This window comes from Chlorocebus sabaeus, chromosome 11 (genome assembly GCF_047675955.1).
Source record: "Chlorocebus sabaeus isolate Y175 chromosome 11, mChlSab1.0.hap1, whole genome shotgun sequence".
In the NCBI taxonomy this organism is placed as follows: domain Eukaryota; kingdom Metazoa; phylum Chordata; class Mammalia; order Primates; family Cercopithecidae; genus Chlorocebus; species Chlorocebus sabaeus.
The window spans coordinates 22,121,469-22,148,301 of record NC_132914.1 but is presented as its reverse complement, the minus strand read 5'-3'; the positions used below and the strand labels follow the sequence as shown (position 1 = coordinate 22,148,301).

Here is a 26,833-nt window from a genome sequence, read left to right as displayed (position 1 = left end):
GGGCTTTGCAGCATTGTTTTCTTGCAGGCACTTACAGTTGCACTTCTCATATCTTCTATTTCAGTGACCACTCAGTTACCTGCTTTTCCATTTTCAAAATCATGTTGAGCTCTCTTTTATTGTAAAATTCTCTACTTTTTTTTCCTTGTGGAATTATGCCTTTTTCTATTCTGTTTGAAAATCTGTTTACTGTCATTTTGCTGATGCTTTGGGAATGAATAGACTTTGAGTTATTGGATTTTTAGTGGATAAATTAACAAAATATATTTTCTCTTTTAAAGTATTTTTGAAGGGATCAGAGTTTCTAAGCAGAGTCTTTCCTTTTCTTTTATTTCTTAGCCTATCCAAAACAATGTTAAGTAACATTCAGCTACTATTTACATTTCTTTCTACCACCTGCCAAAGGTGTTATTTCCTTGGGGTTGTCATGTCTCATAGGATTAAAGCCTTTGTCTATAGTTCACAGTCAGACTCTTTGGGCATCACTGAACAATTGTTGTAAGGGGAAGGTATTTTGAGACTTCTTATTATATCCTATAGCACAGAAATTAAGACTATCAGTGGCATCCAAGCATAACACTCTAGCTTTTGTGCAACTCAGAAGGGCAAGTTTTCTTCTGGCTACCTTATCTGATAGAAACACAGAAAACAATCCAGCATTATTTCTAACAGAGACTTCATTGAATATACTTTTTTTTTTTTTTCCCATTCTTGCACCACGTAATTTACTTTCCGAGGAAAAGCATGTGGATCTTGTGCTAATTTGCTTAAATTAAATGGTCATAGTTTATTAATCCATTTGTTCTTATGAGAAGAGAAAAAGTCATTACATTATGTGTCATGGTGATTGAGATTCTCTTAAGGCCTCTCATTATGATGGACAAATATTTTGTTTTTCTTAGAGGTTTATGAAACGCATGGAGGAATTATTGTAGGATTTCTCAGAAACTGGAGGTTTTGCTTCTTCTGAGCAAACTTTAGAGAATGCCAAGTTGAAGACTTGTTTTGCTGTGTTATTCCTTCCAAAGCATTTATCTTCTTAATTATACATTATTAAATCTCACATTTTTTAAAGTTTGTGTTCCTTATCTTGTAATAATTATTTCCAGGAAATGATAACCTAAAAATCAAAGAAGGTTTATATTTGATAATCTAAAGGTAGATCATCCACAGGCAGATTATTGAAAGCTAAGTGTAAAAAGATTGTACATTTACAGAAAGTGGCAAGTTTTTTGATGATATTAACTTGTGATAACTTGGATGCCAACGATGAAAAGACATTTTTGCTGGATTTGAATGTTGTGTTGTATGGGAAGCAGAAGGTAACAATCTGTACATTGCCCACATTGTCCTCATTACTTCCTTAAAATAAACATATTTTCCCTGTGTTTATGCAGATATGAATATGAATCTACAGTTTCAGTTTCAGGCAACTTGTCCTCAAACAGTTTCTTGTGTATGGAAAATGGAACCCAGATTTTAAGACCAACGCAGGATCCATCAGGTTGTCTACCTCATTGTATTGATTTTTGTTCAGCGAACTTATAACTGGACACTTTCTGCTGAGGGGCCTGAATGAGATATTGCTTGAGTTAGATAATTAAACAAAGATATATTATCTCTCCAGGAACTTCCAAAGGAGTTACAATGGGGAATAAGAATAGCTAATAATAAAGAATGTTATTTTTCTTATATTTGAATGTATTTATTAAGAGTTCCTTGTTGATTTATTAACATGGTTACTTAACAATCAGTCAGAGGGCCGGGTGCATTTACTCCCAAAGTAATCCCAGCACTTTGGGAGACTGAGATGGATGGATCACCTGAGGTCAGAAGTTTGAGACCAGTCTGGCCAACATGGTGAAACCTCACTCTATTAAAAAATACAAAAATTAGCCGGGCATGGCAGGGGGCACCTGTAATCCCAGCTACTCAGGAGGCTGAGGCAGGAGAATTGCTTGGAGGCAGGAGAATCGCTTGAACCCAGGAGGCGGAGGATGCAGTGATCCAAGATTGCACCATTGCACTCCAGCCTGGGCAACAGAGTGAGACTTTCCTCCAAAAAAAAAAAAAAAAAGAGTCAAAGACATCTTTCCAAGGATCACTGTCAAGTTCATTCCACAGAGGAAAATGTCTTAGAAAGACGTATTTATGCTGATGATTTGGTGTATATGATTATGTAAATAGGAACTAGAGACAGAAAGTTCAAGAGATTTGTATTCTATCACTGATCTTTAATAGCAGGGGAAACAGGCAAGTACACTATAGTTCTGAATTACTCTATTTCCTTTCTATCGACTTAGGAACTTGTCTTTCTGCTTTTTTTTTTTTTCCTCTACTGGAGATAGTGCTTTAAAATTCTACACAATAGTAGTACTTCTTTCAGCTGCCGATAGCTCTAGGCACCAATGTATTGACTTCTGCCCCTTCTGTCCCTTCTGCTATGAGACTTGTATAATCTTCTGGTTATACTTGGTCTGGAGATGACTCTGATGACTCAACATTTTTATGGGGACATTCTTATTCTGGATTCATGTTCATGGAAGTTGCGGTAGTCCACAAGGGTGGGAATTTCATGACCATCATTGAATTAGGAAACCAAAACAGTTTCAAAAAGTTGAAAAATATCTGTCTCAGAAGAAGCCAAAGAACCCCCTTGGGGGAAACAAAGGAAAACAGTGATATTAACAGTGGTCTGTGTTCTCTTCCTGAGCTGGCTATTGCCAAAGACTGACCCAGGTGCTAGTCGGCTTCATTGTAGATATAGCAAAACCTTCCTATTCTGGCACATCTCCAGGAAGGTGGATTGATGCTTTCAGTTTTGCCCTAGATTAGGCCTAGAGTTTGCCTGTGATCTGTAGACACAAATCACTTTGCGCATCACACAAAAAATCTGAATCCCCAGAAACAGAGACTATTATTTTCTGACTGGAAATAACAGAAAGAGAGCGCTCACAAGAAATTCCTGGACCCAGCTGTGGTCAGGACCTCACAGTCTCACCTGGCCAATTTACAGGAGGTGAAGAGTGCATTGACCTTCACTTTCCTGAAAACGGGACTCCACAGAGCTTCCTCCCAGCTTATCAGCTATTTCGGCCTAGAACATAGATGGCAAAGAGATTGACATAATTCTTCAGAGATCTCCCTATCTTTCTCACTTTCTATTCCCTTTGGTCTAGTCTTGGTTACCGTACTAAGTAGCTGTGTCTCCACGGATTGGGGTGGATTTCTGTATTGAAAGTTATTTGGTTGTTACAGTATACAACATGCTCTGTAGAGAACCTGTGATGAATACCCAGTTAAATATTTTTAGTTTCTATGAAATAATTAGAGCTGTAGAGAATTCACGCTTTAGCAAACTTTTGTTTAAATCTTATAAATATAGTACCAATTCTAGAGAAAGATATTTTTGTGTTTTTTGTCTCCCCAAAGTTGGATAGGAATGGGGAAGCACTTATAGCAGCTGAATGAGTTTGGGAGTTGCTGAGAAACTGAATCTCTGTAGAGAATAAAAAAACCTTGATTTTTAATGTTTGCCAATTTCTGTGGTGTAACACTGCTATGAAACTACCAATGAGGTGTCACTGAACACCTCGGGAGGTGTGTATATTCATCTCTCCCAACTCAGTAGGGACTGGTTCCAGCATATCACTTACACTTGCCCATACTCAAGTCCACTGTCAGAAAATGCACTAGCGGTGCCCCAAGAAGTCATTGCTGGAATAGTAATATAAATCATTGACAAGGGGCCATCGTCATATAACTGCAAAATGCCTACAGAAAACATAGAATTAATATTACTGACACTTTATTGTCAATGTGCTAATGTCATGTCTTTTTTTTTTTTTAATGCAGAGTGTACAAAGGAAGTTAAATCATTAATGTGGGTGTACGTCCTGGTAGGCAATATTGTACGTGGAATGGGCGAAACTCCCATCCTGCCTTTGGGTATTTCCTATATAGAAGATTTTGCCAAATCTGAAAATTCTCCTTTATATATTGGTAAGTTTTGAAAATCTACCTTAGCTTCTTTTCAGGGCAATAAGTTCCTTGAGGTTAGAAATGAGTTATACTTTTGTAGTCTTAGTGATTTCCACAATGATGAGTGGAGTGTCTTGGCACAGTTGGCCTTTCATAAAAGTTTATTGAATGGAAATGAGATATGCTAAATGACAATGAGCTACTTTGTTAATAAATCTACTTTCTACTATTGGAAATACCACAAATGTAGTGCTCCTGGAGGTGACCCTTTCATTTGCTTTGCACCACACCATATCCAATGTGTTAAGAGACTTACCAATGTTTTCTCTAAAATGTTCCATGCATTCAAAACCTTTCTCACTATTTTCACTACCTCTGTTTTTGTTGAGGTTCTCATTACTTTGTCTGTAGGTTCTCTTTATTAATTATTTTCTCTTCAGTATTTTCTTTTCTCAGTTTTTAAGAAACATTCCTGCAATATATTTTTTCTCAAGCATTATTTTAATCATGTCTTCTCTACTATATTTATGACACATATAAGCTCCTCATTTATTAAATCTGATCTCTCCACTTATTACTCATGGCTCTGCATGACATTCACTTACTTAGTTTTCTATATAGTTTCTCTTCATCATGATCTCTCCAGGCTTCTTGATATTTTTCACAAATACGTCTTCATCTTTTTGTTTATGTTTCTTGAAATTATCATTTTAAAATCCATGTAGGTCACCTGGCACAATAGCCAACTTAAGACCCACTTTCTTGTGCTTCCTTCCAATCTCTGAAATATTCTTAATTTATTATGCATGACTTGCTTATATGTTTTGTTATTCTATCAATAGTTGGTCATAAACTCATAACGTTTAGTATAGGGACATTTTGCTATTAATGTCTGTAGGCATATCTGTTAAAAACTAGAAAAGTCAAAGAGGGTGAGAGAAGATGGAAATGATTTATACATAATCAAGATGGATTAAAATATTGAGGAATCATTAACCCAAGTGACTTTTGACACATTTTGGCAACTCACTAATTTTGCAATAATCTTTTCCAGTGATTTTCTATTCAGTCCTTTTAACTTCCTTCACACACTTATATTAAAAGAATGCAAATACTCTCCAACAATAAATTAACAAACACCTTGCTATGATATCTATATCTTTATTCAACAAATACTAGGGTGTATTATATATAAACATAGCTGTGATGATCTCTAATACATATGAAAATGAGGATGATATGGTCCATATAAGGTTAGTAAAGAACTACATAATTATTAGTACTATATATATAGTGTGTGTATATATACATATATACATATATAGTGTGTGTTCACGTGTGTATCCATAACCAAATAACTATAAATCAAATAGCTCTATACCAAGAAAACAGTTCCACGTATGGCTCTGGAGTTTAGAAGAGAACACAAAAGCTAGGTTAAAAGTTGGAGAATCGACCAGGTGTGTTGACTCATGCCTGTAATCCCAGCACTTTGGGAGGCCGAGACGGACAAATCACCTGAGGTCAGGAGTTCAAGACTCACCTGATCAATATGATGAAACCCCGTCTCTACTAAAAATACAAAAATTAGCCGAGTGTGGTGGCATGTGCCTATAATCCCAGTTACTCAGGAGGCTAAGGCGGGCAGATCGTCTGAAGTCAGGAGTTTGAGACCAGCTGTCCAACATGATAAAACCCCATCTCTACTAAAAATACAAAAATTAGCCAGGTGTGGTGGGTGCCTGTAATCCCAGCTACTCGGGAAACTGAGACAGGAGAATCACTTGAACCCGGGAGGTGGAGGTTGCAGTGAGCTGAGAGCGTGCCACTGCACTCCAGCCTGAGCAACAAGGGTGAAACTCCATCTCAAAAAAAAAAAAAGTTCAAGAATTATCTATAGAGAGGTAATAAATGAAATCAAGAGGGAGAAATGAGGTTGCTGTGGAAGACCGTATATATACTGAGAGATATTAGGATAAAATACTGGGAAAGGTTTCTACTTAGTAAATAGAATAGGAGAAAGGAAAATCAAAGAAGGAATAGTCATAAGAACACAATGAAACAATACATGTCTAGTTTAATGAAAGTCTTAGGAAGAAATGTGAAAATAATCTAGAAATTATTGGCCAACAATGTCAAATAACCTAGAAAGCTAGGAAGATGAAGACCAAAAGAGGGCACTAAATTAGTGACAAAGAGATCACTGGGGCTACCTGAGAGTATTTGGGGGAGAACGTAAAAGGATTTGAGTAAAGTGAGTGAGAGGTGAAGAAGTAGAGGCAGAGAGTATAGTGAAAGGGTGGATTTGAGATTTTGTAGAATCATTGGCTATGGGGAAATTGAACACGCACAAGAGAGGGAGTGTTTGGTAGAGCAAAACCTTAGAGAAGATAGAAGGGGTTGGAACCAAGAAGTTAGGTGTGTGTAGGGTGGGTTCTCTATAGAACCATGGAGAAGGCAGAGATAATAGGCAAAGCCAAATTTTGAAGTGAACAGGAAGAAAGTTGAAGAAGCTCGTGTCTGGATTTTCAGAGATCAGGGAGGGTTCAGCATAGATTCTGAATTGTAGACAAGTGATGAGACAGCTGATGATGATATTTTAATCAATAAGAATTCAAATGAAGACAGATAGGACTGATGGACATGGAAAATAAAAATGTGGAAGAAAAGGAAGGAGAACATGATAAAATCAAAGAGTTGTGTATCATATAATAATAATGAGGACATAGCCAGAAGGAAGTTTCAAGTTGTAGATCTGAGAGTGAAACTTTTTTGAGGAATGTGCCATGAGAGATCCATTATAAGATGGTATTGCTTCAGAATTCCTCCCAAAACATGCCTGGGGGATGAATTAACAGGACCTTGGTTATATCATGACCTAGTCGATGGCATGATCCCAGCTGGGACTGCCTGTGCTGCTACAGCAAATCTCTACCTGTGACCCAACATGAAAGAGAATTTGGAGGCCAGGGAAAGTGGCTTTAAATTATGAGGCTTCCTTTTCAACATTTGCAGAAACAACTGTCACTTATATGTACATCAAGCTTAACTTTCATATAAATTGTACATCTAGTCAAAAGTATCCAAGGCAAAAACATTTAATCTTCAGGCTTTTCATGGACCTAGAACTCTTTATGTGGGCATATAACTGTACTATAACCTTATACTTTTATTTATTTTTAGGGCTTATAGAAACAGGAGCTATTATTGGTCCTTTGATTGGACTTTTGTTGGCATCATTCTGTGCAAATGTTTATGTTGACACTGGATCTGTGAACACAGGTAATTCAATAAAATCTATTTGTACAGTGTCTAGAGTATACAAAGCATCTCAGGTATATTATCACATGTAATCATGGCCTTACTTGACCTTCAATTTGATAAATGATCTCCACTTTAAAAGTGAGAAACTCTAGTGGAGGAATTTAAATAACTTTTCAAATATTCCAAACCAGAAAACAGTAGAGCAAAATAAAATGCTAATCTGACACAGAATCACATGCTCTTTCTACTGCACTTCAACTGTATTTCTTGGTTTTACAAAATTTAGGCATGTAGGTTTGAATTTATTTCAATTAGGCAATCATTTGTTGATGATGAGATAGAACTTGTAGCTGTTTAGTTAATACCTGCTTTTAAATCCCTTACACCATAGACAGATAACCAGCCTAATTTATTACTAGACAATATTATAACACCACGTATTATTAGAAAAATTTTATCAGTGTCTGAATTGTAAGCCAATTTTATACTTGGTTAGGGCCTGATAATTCTAATTTTAAGAATTTTCTATAGTTCATACAGAAAATACTGACTTAAGCTAATAAAAGTGTGTATATTTTTTTACAGATGATCTGACCATAACTCCCACTGACACTCGTTGGGTTGGCGCATGGTGGTTTGGCTTTCTGATTTGTGCAGGAGTTAATGTGCTCACTGCCATTCCTTTTTTCTTTTTGCCCAAAACACTTCCAAAGGAAGGACTGGAGAATAATGCTGACATCATTAAAAATGAAAATGAAGACAAACAAAGAGAAGAAGACAAGAAAGAAAAATATGGAATCACTAAAGGCAAATATGCATATTTTAAATACTATGAAATTGACCTTTTATTTCATATAGATATGTCTGTATTTTAGTCTAACACCATGATATGCTATCCTGTGTTGAGACAATTTGTCATCAACTGTCACCAGTCAGTAATTCCTAACTAGTCCTTTTCTGCCTATGGTGCTACTTGAAAAGAAATAATATAATTTGGAAGTTGAATTATTTCAGATTAGCATTCATGTAAACTTTTATGTCAGTCTTGGCACTCTCTCTCTCTCAGATATCTATATCTATATCTATATCTATATCTATATCTATATCTGTGTTCTCTGTAAAATGGGTTTTTTGAGCAAATGAGACTATATGTATATAGTCTCATATATATAGATATATATATATATAGTCTCATTTGCTCAAAAAACCCATTTTTCAGAGAACATAGGTTGAATTGAAACAAAATGAACAAGCAAATTTAAACTAAGAACAAAAGTAGGAAAGTGTATACTCTAATCTTAATAGGTAGTATAGTTTTGTAACAATGTGTTAGTTTAATTATGAGCTTCCTGGAAGTTAAAGCAGAAAGAAAAAAAAAATAAAAAACATGATCAGTGACCCACCTCTCTATACTTGGTAGAGGGAAGAATAATCATAAATAATTTATAAAAAGAAATAGAAATAATTTATAAAAAGAAATTATAAAAAAAGAAAAGAATTATTTATAAAAATTTATAAAAAGAAGCAGTTCTCCAAGGAAGAAATTGTAGAAAAAAATAAAAAATGATCATATGATGTATGATACAGGTAATTTTGAGCCACAAAGTGGTTTTCCAGCAAATGAAAGGGTAAATTTCATGTAACATTTTTTTTTTTGGTACAGAGCCTCAATAAAAGTTCAAAGCATTTCTGTGGGAAACTAAACTAAAAAAGCCTCAGTATTTAGTACTCAAGAGCACTGATGCTCAAACTTGGCTGCACATTGGAATCACCTAGGAAATTTTAAAACTGATTGATGCCTGGAAGTTCTGTAGTATTCCCAAAAGGTCTGATTTAGTTAGTGTGAATGTGTGGCCTGGGTATTGGAACTTTAAAATGTTTATTTGATGGATGGGGAGGGGCTGAGTTTTCTGTCAAATGCGGATAAATTATTGTGGTGTGAAGGTAAAAGACATTCTAGCACACATTATTATTAATACTGATACTAGTGTTAGTACTTTTATTGTTGCCATTGCTGTTTCTATCATCACCCATAAGTTACAATGTCAATTTGCAAGGAAATTTTCTTAACAATTATAAATTCTCTTAAATCACAATTGAGCATAATTTAATACATCTTGGGTCATTAGGAGCCAACTCAGAATCTTGCAAATTCTCAGAATCATTCTGATGATATTAAAAACTCTTCTTAAAGGATTTTTTTTTTTTTTTTTTTTTTGAGACGGAGTCTCGCCCAGGCTGGAGTGCAGTGGCCGGATCTCGGCTCACTGCAAGCTCCGCCTCCTGGGTTCACGCCATTCTCCGGCCTCAGCCTCCCGAGTAGCTGGGACTAAGGATTGTTATGGACTGATAGACCTCTTGTGGTCTGCAAGATCAGGTCCATTTTCAAAACCAGGAAAGAGCTTAGCTTGTTGCAAGACGTAGAAAACAAACTTGTGCTTCTGAAACTCATCTATTAGGACAGGGATGTCAGCAAACATGGGTGACTTAAAAACCTTCAGAGTCGGACAATAACTCTCTCTCCTGTCAGGTACCCTATACATAAATATAAATTTTACAATTATAACTCATCTGTTTGCATTAATCTGTGTGTCTTCCTCTTCTAAATTGTTTATTTATTGAAATTTTATTCCAGAATGAATTGTGAGCAGTTTATTAAGCAAACCAGGATTGTGCAAAATAAGAAAGTCAAGACAGAGAACATGTGGACAGGAAAAGTGAAAGGAAATTACAAGTGAGAACTTGAGCCTGAATGGCAGCAGTGTGACCAAGAACATTTACAAGAGGCAGGCCACACATTACTAGAGGCAGGCCACACATTACTAGAGGCAGGCCACACATTACTAGAGGCAGGCCACACATTTGGCTCTGTGCTTTTTCTAACAGGAATAATTTTTGATTAAATCATTTACATAGTCCTTAGAATGTACCAAATGAATCAGCATCGCTGAGGGTGGGACCTGGATGTTGGTATTTTAAAAAATATCTCTGGGTAGATCTTGTTGAGAACCATTGACAGAACCACTGAAACTGTTGTTCTGAAGAAGCAAAAAAAAAAAATTCTGGATACTTGAGAACATTCATATCTCATTAATTCCCACATATATCTTTATTTCAAATGTTCAAGGAGTGATAAAATAAATATTTATGTGAAATCTTCTTTATCAACTTGATTTTCCTCCAGACATTACAGAACAGAACAAGCATCTTTCATTCTAATGAGCTGTAGAAAAAATAATATATTAATAGAAGAACAAAAGATTAGAAATAACATGCTGTAGATGTAGACAATATTTTGGTCACTTTGTAGTTTTGCTTATTGATCTTTAAGACTCAATAGTGACTTATTGAGGGCAAATCTATTGTGTTCTGATCCCTACCCAGTCAGCTACATCACTGACTTCCGGAAGCCACCAAAACATTTCTATGACTTCAGCTTTCAAGAGGAAAAAGGAATTAACAAACACATACACATTACAAAATAGTAAAAAGCATAATTTGTTGAGGAGGTGGATGTTTCAGGAAAAGCCAGTCACAAAATGCAAAGCCAAGTTCATTTGAAACTGTTGTCATTCTTTCATTTCAGATTTTCTACCATTCATGAAAAGTCTTTCCTGCAATCCAATTTATATGCTTTTCATACTTATAAGTGTGATACAGTTCAACGCATTCGTTAACATGATCTCCTTCATGCCTAAATACATAGAACAGCAATATGGAAAATCATCTTCAGATGCAATCTTTCTAATAGGTATGTTTGTTTTTCTCTGCATTACTAGCACAATTTTTACCCCCACGAAATGGTGAATAGTGTGATGGCGGGTGTAGCAAACTCCTAAGTTGAAGTCTTTTAGCATATTTTTTGTCTCTGGTGGATTTCTTTCTTCTACTCTCCAAAAAAAGAAAAAAAAAAAATCAAGAAAGGGTAGGGAAGGGAAGAGGTCAGAGATATCTTGATTTTCTCTCCGAAGTCAGAATGTGAATTCATAATATTAATGCAAATCATTGGGAGTGCAAAAATTACATATTTTGAGATAGGATTCTGCATTTTACTACCAAATTTTACTCTCTTGGTTCCAGTTCAAGGATTCTGTGGTCCTCCTAATTTAATTTTTCGGTCCCCCTAGTGGTTTTAGGTGTCTCTGCAGCCACACACATTCGGCCTTTCCTGCAACCACACTAACCTCAGAGGTTTTAGCCTAACTTGGGTTTTTCCTGGGATCTTTCCACTGTTTTGAAAAGTCAATATCCCAAGCTACTTGTATCCACACTACCTAAAGTGCTTGTGAAAGCTTCAAATACCTGGGGTTCCCCCTCAGACACACTGAATCAGACTCTAGGGCGTGGGGCTCTGGAATGGATTTTTAACAAGTTCTCTCCATAATATGATTCAGGGAGACAGACGTTCACATTGTATGGATGGAACCTAGGGCTATCTTCTCCTTTTACTATTCTTTTTTTTTTTCTCTTATTGGGAAGGGTTGAGAGAGGAAGAGCGCTGGCCAGTAGCAGCAAGACATGAAATGTAAATACACCTGACAGCAACAGGCTCAGCAAAGTGACTCTCTAAAGTACCCTGAACTGGGTGTGGTGGCTCATGCCTTTAATTCCAGCACTTTGGGATGCTGAGGAGCGAAGATCACTTGAGGCCAGGAGTTCAAGACCAGCCTGGACGACATAGCAAAGCTTTGTCTCTGCAATTTTTGGTTTTAAATTAGTCAGTGTGGTGTCGTGTACCTGTAGTCCCAGCTACTTAGAAGGCTGAGGTGGGAGCAGCCCTTAAGCCCAGGAGATTGAGGCTCCAGTCAGCTATGATCATATCACTGCACTCCAGTCTGGGCAATAGAGTAAGATTCTGTCTCTAATAAAAGAAAAGAAAAGCACCTTGAGAGGAGTCTAATTCTTCACAACCAAAGTGGGCATAAGTAACTGAAAAATTGTATATATATGTTCTCATTACACAGAATAGAAGGTAATAAATGAATAAATTACTGGCCAATTTTGACTTGCCACATCTACCTGGATCCGAAGAAGAGAGATTTTTGTCATGATCTCTGCCTATAAGAAATTCACAAGCTACTGCAAAGAGTTAAACAAATGATAATATAACAACAAGAGTCTCCCAAAATATACTTCCCCATTTATGGGGTATTTCAAAATCTCCCTGTGGGTCATGTGTAACTAAGTGGGGATAAAATTAAATCATTCTTCTTCACTATGAGTTGGACCTAAATAGTTTCTTATATAAGACATATTACATAAAAGTGGTAACATATTTATTCCTTTGGTAAGTCATTTTGTAAATAATATTTTATTTGCATTTATAGGTATTTATAACTTACCTCCAATATGTATTGGATACATAATTGGTGGTTTAATTATGAAGAAGTTCAAGATTACTGTCAAACAAGCTGCCCACATAGGATGCTGGTTATCCTTACTTGAGTATCTTCTCCATTTTTTATCTTTTCTTGTGACTTGTGAAAATTCTTCAGTTGTTGGAATAAATACCTCTTATGAAGGGTATGTTGTTTTCTAATGAATGTCAGAATCTTTCAACAAATGGTTATTATTATATTTTTTACAACGGCAATGCATGATCAGATCGTTTGCTTGTTGGAGTTAATGGTAGTAATCCATGCTCTTCCTGTATCTTTTCTCCGTCTGTCAGTCAAAAGCCAATCTATCCAAGCTCTAGGCTTATTAACGAGATTGGGAACATATCACAGGGTGAGTGAATTTATGATTGCATGTGCATGTGGGTGTGTGTGCATGATTGTCTTTGTGATATCCGAGTAGACATTATCCTATGAAAGAAACTACCTACAGTTTGTTTGTATTAAAATATGTTATCCATATGTCTTATACTCCCATAACTGAGTAAAACTAAGAGTAGACTATACAGTCAAAATAGCCTTTATATGTTTATACAATGGGCTTAAGTTTGGCATAACTGAATCATAATACATGGTAAATTAATTAATACATAATTCATATATTTCATTTGTATTGCTATATCTAAAATATTGAATACTTTCATATTTTGTATTTTGAAGGTTATCTGGGTTTTATTGAAAGGTTTTCCATAGTGATGTACACTAAAAGAATTCACCTATAGGGCACATTTTGATAATCAAGCTATCAATTAAAATGAAATAAAGAACATCCTAAAATGTTTTTTCAAAATTATCAAGGTTTATTAGATTGAAACAATTTCAAATGTAAAATAATAATATAATTTTATATATGGTATTTGATTTGAGACTCATAAACTTTATTTAAGATAAACATTATTACCTCCACTTACAGATTCAGAGAGATTTAATGATAAAGGGAGTTCATTTCAAATCTCTTCAACCACATCAATACAGAAATGGATTTTAAAATTGGAATAAATTTTAAAGATTGTCTCCATCTCCAATGATGCTGATTCCCAGACATAATGTGTCGAAAGTTGCACTGTGATCTAGTCTGAATTCAGTCTCTAAACTGCCACGCAAGTGCTCTTTCAATCGTATTACAAGCACTGGTCACTTGTATTTCTTTAATTCAAATACCTATGTTTCTGGAGCTAAACGTATTATCTATATTACAAGTGGAACTTGCAGATTTTTGTCTTCATGCTAGTCCTTTCTTGCTATTTGCTACCTAATGGATGCATCACAGAGATTAGTTCATCCTCATTTTTGAGATCTAATAGTATGTGAAAACGTGACTCCCACAAGGTAGGCACTCAATGCTTGTTTATTACCTGTATATTCTTCTGAGATAAATCATTGAAAGCGTGGCTATGTGGTCATCAAAACAGGTCTCTTTTATACCAAAGCTATAGTAAACAGGTCACACATTGATGATTGGAAGATTTCTCTTTCTATTCATGGGAGAAGAGGAAATCTAATTGGGAATTGAGATGAAAAGAAGAAAAAAAGGATTGAATCATCTTTTAATATCTATGGCATTATTTTAAATCACTTCAGAATTCCACAAGATTTATATATGGGAAATAACGTCTTTGCTAATTGCAATGTGGATTGCAACTGTCCATCTAAAATATGGGATCCTGTGTGTGGAAACAATGGCTTGTCATATCTGTCAGCTTGTCTTGCTGGTTGTGAGACATCCATTGGAATGGGAATAAACATGGTAAGACATCCTATTTGACAGAACTTTTTTGAGTTGCATTTTTACTTTCCAACTATGAACTGGGCCTACACTTAATAAAAGTAAAATTAGTGTTTCCTCAAAACCAAATTAGTTTCTTTGTATGTGGAAAAATAACTCTATGACAGTCACTTGATTACCTTTTATTTCCCAGATCTTATGTAAAACCTTCATAGCATCTGAACAGTGATCTGAAATTTCCGAGAAGTTTACATTATTACTCAAATAATTTGGGTTGTAAATACTCTGGACTAAAAAAAATTTTATCATTGAAATAAAGTTGGTGGTTTTGATCTCAATTGTCCAGCTAATTGCTTTGCTATACATATATATATATATATATATTTTTTTTTTTCTGTGTATATGTATGGGTGTGCTTTCTGTGTTTTTCACATTCTGACAGTTCTTTAAGAATTTAGAATTAGGAATGTTCTCTTGCCTCTAACATATCAAGATCTAATATAACAACAATACTAATACTAATATAATGTTGGTTGGTGATCCAAGTAAACTATAAATTTTGATTCTTATTAAGACCTGGAAACATGTAACAATTCAAAAAAAGTTGACAATTCTGTTTTTGAAATAAACCCTCCCCTCCCCTCCCCTCCCCTTCCCTCTCCTCTCCTTTCCTTTTTTTGAGACGGAGTCTCACTCTGTCACCCAGGCTGGAGTGCAGTGGCACGATCTCGGCTCACTGCAACCTCCGCCTCCTGGGTTCAAGCGAGTCTCCTGCCTCAGCCTCTTGAGTAGCTGGGATTACAGCCACACGCCACCACACCCGAGTAATTTTTGTATTTTTAGTAGAGACGGGGTTTCACCATGTTGGTCAGGCTGGTCTCGAACTCCTGACCTCATGATTCGCCTGCCTTGGCCTCCCAAAGTGGTGGGATTACAGGCGTAAGCCATTGCGCCCTGCCGAAATAAACTATTTCTTTAGAAGCAAAGCTTTGGTTATTTGTAAGCATCTAAACATTTCAACTGAGCACTCTGAAACAGATTTTGTTTGTCCAATGTAGTGTTGTATCAAAACACTATTTTAAAAAGTGTGTTGGCTGGGCGCAGTGTCTCACGCCTGTAATCCCAGCACTTTGGAAGGCAGAGACGGGTGGATCATCTGAGGTCAGGAGTTCAAGACCAGTCGGCCAACATGATGAAATCCATCTCTGCTAAAAATACAAAATTTAGCTGGGTGTAGTGGTGGGCACCTGTAGTCCCAGCTACCCTGGAGCCTGGGGCAGGAGAATCACTTGAACCTGGGAGGCAGAGGTTGCAGTGAGCCAAGTTCATACCACTGCACTCTAGCCTAGGCGACAGCATGAGTCTCTGTTTCAAATAAATAAATAAATAAATAAAATAATTAAAAAGTGTGTCTTTAGGGTAGCTTATTAGTTATTACAATATTTAGGAAAATATACCATTTTTCTGAAATCACCCTTCCAGTTTTGTTATATGCTGTAATCTTGAGAGACATCATAATGGAGATGGAGTAAAGGAACAAGGAGTCTCCATCTTGATCCAACTGGCTGTGTAGAAAATGTTTAAAATGTGTGTTTAAGATATTTCTTTCTTAGTTAGTATAATATGTTATTTTTTGACAGGTGTTCCAAAATTGCAGCTGTATTCAAACATCAGGAAATTCATCTGCAGTTCTTGGGCTGTGTGACAAAGGACCTGACTGTTCCATGATGCTCCAGTACTTCCTAATCTTATCAGCAATGAGCAGTTTCATTTATTCTTTGGCTGCCATACCTGGATATATGGTTCTCTTGAGGTACAAAATTATTTTCCTTATTTAAATTTTTTTGGGTCATTTATTAAGGTAGCTTGTTCTAAGAAAGTCACTCGGGACTCAGTATCTAAGAACTCAGTGCTCTAACGTACCATTTATTAAGGGTTTTGTATTAAGCATTTTTGAATTTCACAAAATTTTGAAGTTAGCAATGCATATATTCATCTCCTGGCATTTCACTCCTATTCCTCCCTATTTTTCTTCCTTATTTCTTAGAGTTAAATGAGTGGACCTCTCATTTTGTGACAAAAGAGACACGTTTACATCTTAGGGTAGGCCACAGAAAATGGCCATTTTGATAGGTAAAGAGTGACTGCCTAGCAGCCATTTCCTAAGGTTCAACCTACAGTAGGACAGCAGCGCAAAGCTCTGAGAAGCCCCCATCTCACCAAGGCCACTGGATCTTTCTGAGCTCCATTTTTCTTTAATAATAATGGGCATAATAATAAATACTCAGCTCTCTCACAAGGCTACTGTGAGACATCAGTGCTGAAGGACTTTCTAAAACTAGGAAACTGCAGAGCTAGTTTTCAAATTTAGGTATATTAAATAAATCTTCTTTCACCTACACCACTCTCCATGCCTAGTAAACAATCCTGAACATAGTTTGTATTTTTTCTTTCTTCTTCTTGTTTTGGAGATCAAAAGTAGAGTTAAGTTAATCACAATGCTCACGTCATAACACATTATCATCACAGGCCAGAGCAAGGATTCTCTCTTATTTTACTTCATTTATTTATTTACTTCTATTCAATTCCCTATTTCCAGTCACCATAGTTGCTCACTTAAATATGACAGATTAATGTCATTAAATATGCATTTCCTTTGTAAAATATTAAATTTTTTTGTGTGTATGTGTTTTTATATTCACACCAATGGTGGTATGGTATTAAGTCTTGTTCTGGTTCATAAGGTAGATGCATAGATAAATTCACCAGTCCTATTTAGAGTAATTTTTATATCATCACTGCATGGGAGTTAGAATTATCTCACTTTGTGATGTTGACTAATCCAATGGGTGTAAAATACTAATGATAGCTCACTGACGTGTCAATATGTGATTTCCTGATATACTGAGCTTAAGCATCTCTTCAAACAACTTTTTTAGCTATTTAGGCTTCTGATAGATGATGCTTATTCAATTTATTTTACCCATTTTACTCATTATATTTCCTATTTCCTATGTTTTCCTTGATGATTTTGATGATTATGATGTAAATTACAGGTATTAATGTAATACTGTTTATGTTATACAATTATCTTCACTTAGTCTGTCTTCTTTCTTTTAACTTTTACAGTGCCATTTATGAAATGAAATCCTAAATTTTGTTGTACTAAAATCTAACAATTTTCTTGCCTTAGTGTTTGTGTATTTGGAAGATAAGTCACATTTTTAAAATTGCTTCCACATTTGTCACTTATAAAAATATTCTTTTAAATTTTATTTCCCCCTAGCTTTCCAGCTTTACTTTCTGCATAGCTTTTTAAGCCATCTCAAATCTATTTTTATATGTGGTTTAAGGGACATAGATATCCAGTGTTATTTTTCTCCGAATAATAAAGTTTTTTCCAAAATCATAGCCTATATAATACATCCTTTTTTCCTTTGATTTGTGGTGCCACCATCTCAAGTTTTTATATAACATGAATCTATTTTTCATCCTTGTTCTGTTCCACAGATTTATTTGCCTGTTCTCATACCAGTGTCACCTTGATTTAATTACTTTGGCCTTGCAAATGTTAGTATTTCATATGGTAACTTTTCCTCACCCCCCTGTCATCTTCACTTTTCCTTTATTCTTTTATTCTCAAACTGATTTAGCTGTCTATGGGTCTTTATATCTTCATAAGAATTTCAATTGAGTTAGTGTAGATTCCACAGATTACTTGGAGAAAAATCTGACATCAAATATTTTTGAACATGTAATATCCTCGCATTTGCTTAAATGTTCCTTTGTATCCTTAAAGTTCTGAAAATTTTTCATAAAGGTGATGTGCCATTAGATTTTCTTAAATACTATATATAAATATATAAATTATATACACACATATGTATACATATACATGTCTATATATGCACACACATATATGTACATATAGCCACATAGATACATACATACATGCGCGCGCGCACACACACACACACACACACAGAGAGAAAAACAAATGGTTTCTCTATTCATACAGAACACTTCTGATAGCCAGATGTGTGGATTTTTTTCCTACACTGTCCAATTCTGCAGCACCAGCTGGGTGTTCTACAGTTCTATGCAATCCTGACACTATCTACATAGACTTTGCATCAGATTGCACAAATTAAAAGGCTCAGTCCTATGAGACTGCCCCCAATCTAGATGTCAATCACAAATCCAGACACCCTGGGCTTTTGTTTTGTTTTGTTTTGTTTTGTTTTGTGTTCTACCCTGGGCTTCTGACTGACAAGCTATGCATTAGGGTTGACTCCTCCATTTTCTAGAATGGCTCACGGAACTCAGGGAAGGAACACTTGACTTACATTTATTGGTTTATTATGAAGGTTATTATAAAAGACACAAATGGAAACCAGGGTAGGGTTGGGGTGTGCCACTCTCCTGGCATATGGATGTGTTTGCCAGCTCAGAAGCTCATCAAATCTCCTAGTTCAAGAGCTTTTAGTGAGCTTGATCTTCAGTGCACACATCCCACTCCATCCTCCGGGAGGTCTGAGTGTGGGGTTGAGAATTCCAGTCTTCTAATAACTTGGTCTTTCTGGTGACCAGTCCCAGCCTCAGTCTGGGAGCCCACCCTGTCGTCTCATTAGTATAGACTCAGGTGTGATCAAAACAATCTCCTTAAGAATGACAAAATACATTCCTACCACTAAGGACGCTCCAAGGGAATTCCAAGAACTCCAAGGACCCATGTGCCAGGAGCTAGGGACAAAGACCAAATATATTTCTTGTGACGCCATACACACACACACACACACACACACACACACACACAGAGAGAATGGTGCCATTACCATCACAAACATGCAATATACATATATATCATACACATGTAAATATTTGTGATTGCAAATATATATAGATATGAATATGTGTATTTGTGATTTTAAACTGATTTATATTGTATTGATTTTAAATATATTTAAATTTATATTTGTATTGCTTATAATTTGTGATTATCAATGTGTTTTTACATATTTTGTGTGTATATGTATATATGTGTATCATTTCCCCATATACAAATATAAATTTTATATCTAGATTATAATTACATAGCATATGATTAAAATTAAACATAAAATAAATCAGAAGTAAAAACTAGATTACAAAATTATATAATCATATATAAATATAGTGTTTTAATTTTTAATTTTTATGGGTATATAGTAGGTGTATATATTTATGGGTTACATGAGATATTCTGATACAAGCATGCAGTGTGTAATAACCACATTAGGGTAAATGGGGTATCCATTCCCTCAAGCATTTATACTTTGTGTTACAAGCAATTCATTTGTACTCTTTTAGTTATTTTAAAATGTACAATTAAATTATTTTCCACTATAGTCACTCTATACACTATCAAATAGTAGGTTTAATTCATTTTTTCCATTTTTTTGTACCTATTAACTATCTCTACTTCCCCACCACAGCCAGGCTACCCTTTCCAGCCTCTGGTAACAACCCTTCTGTTCTCTATCTCCATGAGTTCAATTGTTTTCATTTTTTCTTTTTTTTCTCAGATGGAGTCCCACTCTGTTGTCCAGGCTGGAGTACAGTGGCGTAATCTTGGCTCACTGCAGCCTCCACCTCCCTGGCTCAAGCAATCCTCCAGCTTCAGCCTCCTGAGTAGCTGGGACTACAGGCATGCACCACCACACATGCTAATTTTTGTATTTTTAGTAGAAATAGTGTTTTATTATGTTGGCCACGCTGGTCTTGAACTCCTGATCTCAGGTGATCCACCCGCCTTGGCCTCCCAAAGTGCTGGGATTAGAGGCATGAGCTCCTGGGCCCAGCCTGTTCTCAGTTTTAGCTCCCACAAGTAAGTGAGGACATGTAAAGTTTGTCCTTTGGTGCCTGCCCTACTTTATTTAACGTAATGACCTCTAGTTCCATTCATGTTGTTGCAAATGAAAGGGTCTCATTCTTTTTTTATGGCTGAATATTACTCCATCATGTATATGTACCACATTTTCTTTATCCATTCGTCTATTGCTGGACACTTAGGTTGCTTCCAAGTCTTGACTATTGTGAATAGTGCTGCAATAAACATGGCAGTGCAGATATCTCTTTGATACATTGACTTCCTTTCTTTTTAGTATATATTAATACATAGAAGTGGGATTGCTGGATCATATGGTAGCTCTCTTTTGAGTTTTTTGAGGAACCTCCAAACTGTTCTCCACAGTGGTTGTACTAATTTACATTCCCACCAACAGTGTAGGAGGGTTCCCTTTACTCCACATCCTCACCAGTATTTGTTATTGACTGTTTTTGTATACAAGTCATTTTAACTGGGGTGAGATGACATCTCATTGTAGTTTTGATTTGCATTCCTCTGATGATCACCTTTTCATATAATTGCCATTTGTATTTATTATTTTGAGAAATGTCTCAAATTTTGCTCATTTGTTAATTGGATTATTAGATTTTTTTCTATAGAGTTGTTTGAGCTCCTTACATATTCTGGTTATTAATTCCTTGTCAGATGAGTAGCTTGCAAATAATTTCTCTCATTCTGTGGGTTGTCTCTTCATCTCATTGATTGCTTCCTTTGCTGTGCAGAAGCTTTTAAACTTGATGTGATCCCATTTATCCTTTTTTTTTTCATTAGTTATCTGTGCCTGTGGTGTGTTACTCAAGAAATCTTTGTTCAGTCCAATGTCCTGGAGAGTTTCCCGAATGTTTTCTTGTAGCAGTTTGATAGTTTGAGGTCTTAGATTTAAGTCTTTCATCCATTTTGATTGATTTTTGAATATGGCAAAAAATATGCATCTAGTTTCACTCTTCTGCTTATGGATATTCCATTTTCCCCACACCTTTTATTGAAGAGACTGTCTTTTCCCCAATGTACATCCTTGGCATCTTTGTCAAAAATGAGTTCACTGTAGATGTATGGATTTTTTTTTTCAGAGTTCTCTATTCTGCTCCATTCATCTATGTGTCTGTTTTTATGCCAGTACCATGCTGTTTTGGTTACTATAGGTTTGTGATATAAATTGAAGTCAAGTAATGTGATTCCTCCAGTTTTGTTCTTTTTGCTTTGGGTAGCTTTGGCTATCCTGGATCTTTCGTGGTTCCACATTAGGATTACCTTTTCTATTTCTGTGGGGAATGTCATTGGTTTTTTGACAGAAATTGCATCAAATCTGTAGATTGCAGATTCCTTTGTTTTTAGCAATATTGTTTCTTTCAATTTATGAGCATATATTTTCATTTATTTGTATCTTGTTCAATTTCTTGCACCAATGTTTTACAGTTTCTATCGTAGAGATCTTTCACTTCTTTAAGCTAATTCCTGGTTATTTTATTGCATTTGTAGCTATTGTAACTAGAATTACTTTTTTTTTTTTAGATTGTTTGCTGTTGGCATATACAAACACTACTGATTTTTTTATATTGATTTTGTATCCTGCAACTTCACTGAATTTGTTTGTCATTTCAAGTAGCTTTTTGGTGGAGTCTTTAGGCTTTTCAAAATAGAATATTATATCATCTACGAACAATGATAATTTGACTTCTTAATTTCAAGTTTGGATGCTCTTTATTTACATTTGTTGTCTGCTTGCTCTAGCTCAGACTTCTAGTAGTATCTTGAGTAACAATGGTGAAGGTGGGCATCCTTTTCATGTCCCGGATCACAGACGAAGGGCTTTCAGTTTTTCCCCATTCAGTATGATACTCACTATAGGTCTCTCATATATGGCCGTTATTACGTTGAGGCGTGTTCCTTTTATACCCAGTTTTTAGAGAGGTTTTTCTTTTTTTTTTTTTTTTTTTTACCATAAAGCGATGCTGAATCTTATCAAATATTTTTTCCACATTAGTTGAAATGATCATATGGTTTTATTTGTTTGTTCTTTTGGTATGATGTATCCTATAGATTGATTTGCATATGTTTGAACTATTCTTGGATTTCTGGGATAAATCCCACTTGGTCATGATGAATGATCTTCTTAATGTGTTGTTGAATTTGGTTTGATAGAATTTTGTTGAGGATTTTTGCATCAGTATTCATCAAGGACATTAGCCTTTAGTTTTCTTTTCTTTTTTTCCCTACGTGTCTTTTTCCGGTTTTGGTATCAGGATAAGACTGACCTCATAGAATGAGTTTGGAAGGCTTCTCTCCTCTTCTGTTTTTCAGAATAGTTTGCGTATATTGGTATTATTTCCTTTCTAAATGTTTGGTAGAATTAGGCAGTGAAGCCATTGGGTCTTTTCTTTGCTGGAGACTTTTTATTACAGCTTCAATCTCATTACTTGTTATTGATCTGTTCAGGTTTTGGATTTCTTCATAGTTCAATCTTGGTAAGTTGTATGTGTCTAGGATTTCATCCATTTCTTCTAGGTTTTCCAATTTATTGGAATACAGTTGTTCATAATAGCCTTTAGTTTAACATAGCTTAACAATTATGTCTTAAAATCCTTTGGATTTCTGTGGTATCAGTTGTAATGTCTTCTTTTTCATATATGATTTTATTTATTTGAGTCTTCTCTCTTTTCTCCTAGTTATTTTGGCTAAGGGTTCATCAATTTTGTTTTTCTTTTCAAATAACTATTTTTTTGTTTTGTTGATCTTTTGTATTGTTTTCTTCATTTCAATTTCATTTATTTCTACTCTGATCTTTATTATTTCTTTTCTTCTATTAATTTTGTGTTTGGTTTGCTCTTACTTTTCTAATTCTTTAATATGCATTATTATTATTATTTTCTCTTTCTTTCTTTTTTTTTGAGACGGAGTCTCAGTCTGTCGCTTAGGTTGGAGTGCAGTGGTGCGATCTCGGCTCACTGCAACCTTCGCCTCCCAGGTTTAAGCGATTCTTCTGCCTCAGCCTCCTGAGAAGCTGGGACTACAGGCTCACACCACCACGCCCAGATAATTTTTGTATTTTTATTAGAGACAGGGTTTCACCATGTTGGCCAAGATGGTCTTGATCACCTGACCTTGTGATCCACCGACTTCATCCTCCCAAAGTGCTGGGATTACAGGTGTGAGCCACCACACCTGGCCCATTGGGTTGTTTATTTAAAGTTTTTCTTCTTTTTTGATGTAGGCATTTATAGTTATAAACTTCCTTCTTAGTGCCACTTTCACTGTATCCCATGAGTTTTGGTATGTTGTGTTTCCATTATTTTTTAAGAAAATTTTAAATTTTCTTCTTAAGCTTTTCATCGACCCACTGGTCATTCAGGAGCATATTGCTCAATTTCCATGTGTTTGTATAGTTTTCAAAATTCCTCTTGTTATTGATTTGTAGTTTGTGGTCAGAGAAGATACTTGATACTGTTTCAGTTTTTTTGGATGTTGTAAGACTTGTTTTGGGAGCTAACATATGGTCTCTCCTTGAGAATGATCCATGTGCTGGATTCATATTTGTGTTCTGTAGCCATTGGATAAAATGTTCTGTAAATATTTATTAGGTTCCTTTGGTCTATAATTTGGATTAAATCCAATGTTTCTTTGTTGATTTTTTGGGGGGGTCTGGAAGTTCTGTCCAATGCTGAAAGTGAGGTGTTGAAATCGTCAGCTATTATTGTATTAGGCTCTCTCTCTCTCTTTTGCTTTATATATCTGGTGCTTCAATGTTCGGTGAATACATATTTATAACTTTTATGTCCTCTCGCTTAATCTTTTTATCCTTATATAATGATCTTCTTTGTCTCTTCTTACAGTTTTTGTCTTAAAATCTATTTTGTCTGATATAAGTATGCTACTCCTGCTCTTTTTTGGTTTCTATCAGCATGGAATATCTTTTTCATCCCTTTATTTTCTGTGTCTCTGTCTTTACGAGTGACATGTGTTTCTAGTAGACAACAGATTATTGGGTATTTTTTAAAATCCATTCAGCTACTTTATGTCATTTTATTGGAGAGTTTAGTCTATTTACATTAAATATTCTTATTCATAAGAAAGGTCTTACTGCTGCCATTTTGTTATTTGTTTTCTGGTTTTCTCTTCTTCCTTTTTTTCTTCCTTTCAGTGAAGGTGATTATCTCTAGTGGTATGCTTTAATTTCTTGCTTTTTTATTTTTTGTGTATCCATTGTATGTTTTTTGATTTGAGGTTACCATGGGGCTTACAAATACTATCTTATAACCCATTTTTTTAGGTGATAATACATTAAAACTGCTTGCATAAAGAAACTAACAAGCAAAAAGAAAACTAAAAAAAACCTCTACATTTTAACTTTGTCCCCCTGATTTTTAACATTTTGTTATTTTTATTTCTATTTTATTGTACTGTCTATGTCTTGAAAAGTTGTTAATATTTTTGGTTAGTTCATCTTTTAGTCTTTCTAGTTAAGAGTAGTTTATACATCACAGTCACAGTGTTATAATATTCTGCATTTTTCTGCTTACTTACTATTTCCAGTGATCTTTGTACCTTCAGATGAATTCTCATCGCTCATCAACATCCCTTCCTTTCTGATTGAAGTACTCCTTTTAGCATTTCTTATAGCATGGGCTGGTATTGATGAACTCCCTCAGCGTTTGCTTGTCTGGGAAAATCTTTATTTCTTCTTTTTGTTTGGAGGATATTTTCACCAGATATAAAGGTAAAAGTTTTTTCCTTCAGCACTTTAAATATGTCATGCCACTCTCTCCTGGCCTGTAAGGTTTCTGCCGAAAAGTCCGCTGCCAGTTGTATTGGAGTTCCATTGTATGTTAGTCACTTCTTTTCTCTTGCTGCTTTGAGAATTATTTATACATGACCTTGGGGGATTTATTGAATTCCTTGAGGTGATCTTCTTTGGGTTAAATCTGCTTGGTGTTCTATAACCTTCTTGCACTTGGATATCAATACATTTCTCTTGGTTTGGGAAGTTCTCTGCTGTCATCCCTTTGAATAATCTTTCTACTCCTATCTCTTTCTCTACCTTTTCTTTAAGACAAATAACTATTAGATTTGCCCTTTAGAGACTATTTTGTGGATCATTAAGGTGCACTTCACTCTTTTTTATTTTTTTTTTCTTTTGTATCCCTTACTGTGTATTTTCAAATAGCCTATTTTCGAGCTCACTATATCTTTCTTTTGCTTGATAAATTCTGCTATTAAGAGATTCTGAGGCATTCTTTAGTATGTCATTGCAATTTTTTAACTGTTGAATTTCTGCTTGATTCTTTTTTTTTATGTCAACCTCTTTGTAAAATTCATCTGATAGTGTTCTGAATTTTTTATCTCTATCATCTTGAATTTCTTTGAGTTTCCTCAAAATAGCCATTTTGAATTATCAATCTGAAAGGTCACATATCTCTCTTTCTCCAGGATTGGTCCCTGCTGCCTTGTTTAGTTCCTTTGGTGAGGTCATGTTTCCCTGTATGTTCCTTATGCTTGTCAATGTTTGTTGATATCTGGGCATTGATGAATTAGGCATTTATCAGAGTCTTCATAGTCTGGGTTTGTTTGTGCCATCCTTCTTGAGCAGGCTTTCCAGGTATTCAAAAGGACTTGGGCCCCCAAGCCCAGTAATGCTGTGGTTCATGTAGACTCATAGAGTTACCACTTTGGAGGTCTTGGACAAGATCCAAAAGAATTCTCTGGATTACCAGGCAGAGATTCTTGTTCTTTTGCCTTAGTTTCTCCCAAACAAATGGAGTCTCTCTGTGCTAAGCTGCCTGGAACTGGGCGTAGGGTGACGCAAGCACCCCTGTGGCCACCACCATTGGGACTGTGCTGGGTTAGACTGGAATCCAGCACAGCACTAATCTCACCCAAGACCCACTGTTACCTCTACCTGGCTACCACCTATGTTTGTTCAAGGCCCAACCCTACAATCAGCCAGTGGTAATCCAGTCATGTTTTTGTCTTTCCCTTCAGAGCTGTGAGTTTTCCTAGTCCCCAGAAAGGTCCAGAGATGCCATCCAGCATCCTTCTTATTTGTTCTAATAATTTGTTGATTTTGTTAGGTTTTCTATGTAAGTTTTTCAATGTGCAAATATGACAAGTTTTGTCTTTTCACTTCCAAACCTTACACATCTTAGACTTCTAAAATTCTCTTGTAGCATAAATTAAAACCTCCAAGATTTATTTAACTATAGTTGTGATAGTGAGTATTCTTGTTCTTTTCTAATTTTAATAAGAACTGTATAAAATTTATTATTATTCTTACTGTAGATTTTTAGTGTATCTAGTTTCCGTGTTATTAAAAACAATTTCTTTTTTTTTTGAGATGGAGTGTAGCTCTGTCACCCAGGCTGGAGTGCAGTGACACAATTTCACCTCATTGCAACCTCTGCCTCCCAGATTCAAGTGATTCTCCTGTCTCAGCCTCCCAGGTAGCTGGGATTACAGGCACCCACCACCATACCCAGCTAATTTTTCATATTTTTAGTAGAGACAGGGTTTCACCATGTTGATCAGGCTGCTCTCGAACTCCTGACCTCAGGTGATCTGTCTGCCTTGGCCTCCCAAAGTGCTGGG

General features: G+C 35.6%; 1 protein-coding gene across 3 annotated transcripts in view; it reads left to right on the top strand.

Annotated features, from left to right (window-relative positions):
• Positions 1-26,833, top strand: part of SLCO1A2 (solute carrier organic anion transporter family member 1A2) — a 65,116-nt gene that overhangs the window by 27,047 nt on the left and 11,236 nt on the right. For 2 of the 3 annotated variants that reach the window (XM_007967863.3, XM_007967865.3), the window contains 8 exons: positions 1,398-1,504; positions 3,856-4,002; positions 7,165-7,263; positions 7,831-8,052; positions 10,832-10,996; positions 12,573-12,768; positions 14,223-14,388; positions 16,008-16,180. In XM_007967863.3, coding sequence (XP_007966054.3) covers positions 1,398-1,504; positions 3,856-4,002; positions 7,165-7,263; positions 7,831-8,052; positions 10,832-10,996; positions 12,573-12,768; positions 14,223-14,388; positions 16,008-16,180 — 1,275 coding nt within the window. The remainder of the gene's footprint in view (positions 1-1,397; positions 1,505-3,855; positions 4,003-7,164; positions 7,264-7,830; positions 8,053-10,831; positions 10,997-12,572; positions 12,769-14,222; positions 14,389-16,007; positions 16,181-26,833) is intronic. The other variant, XM_073020534.1, reaches the window with a different exon arrangement.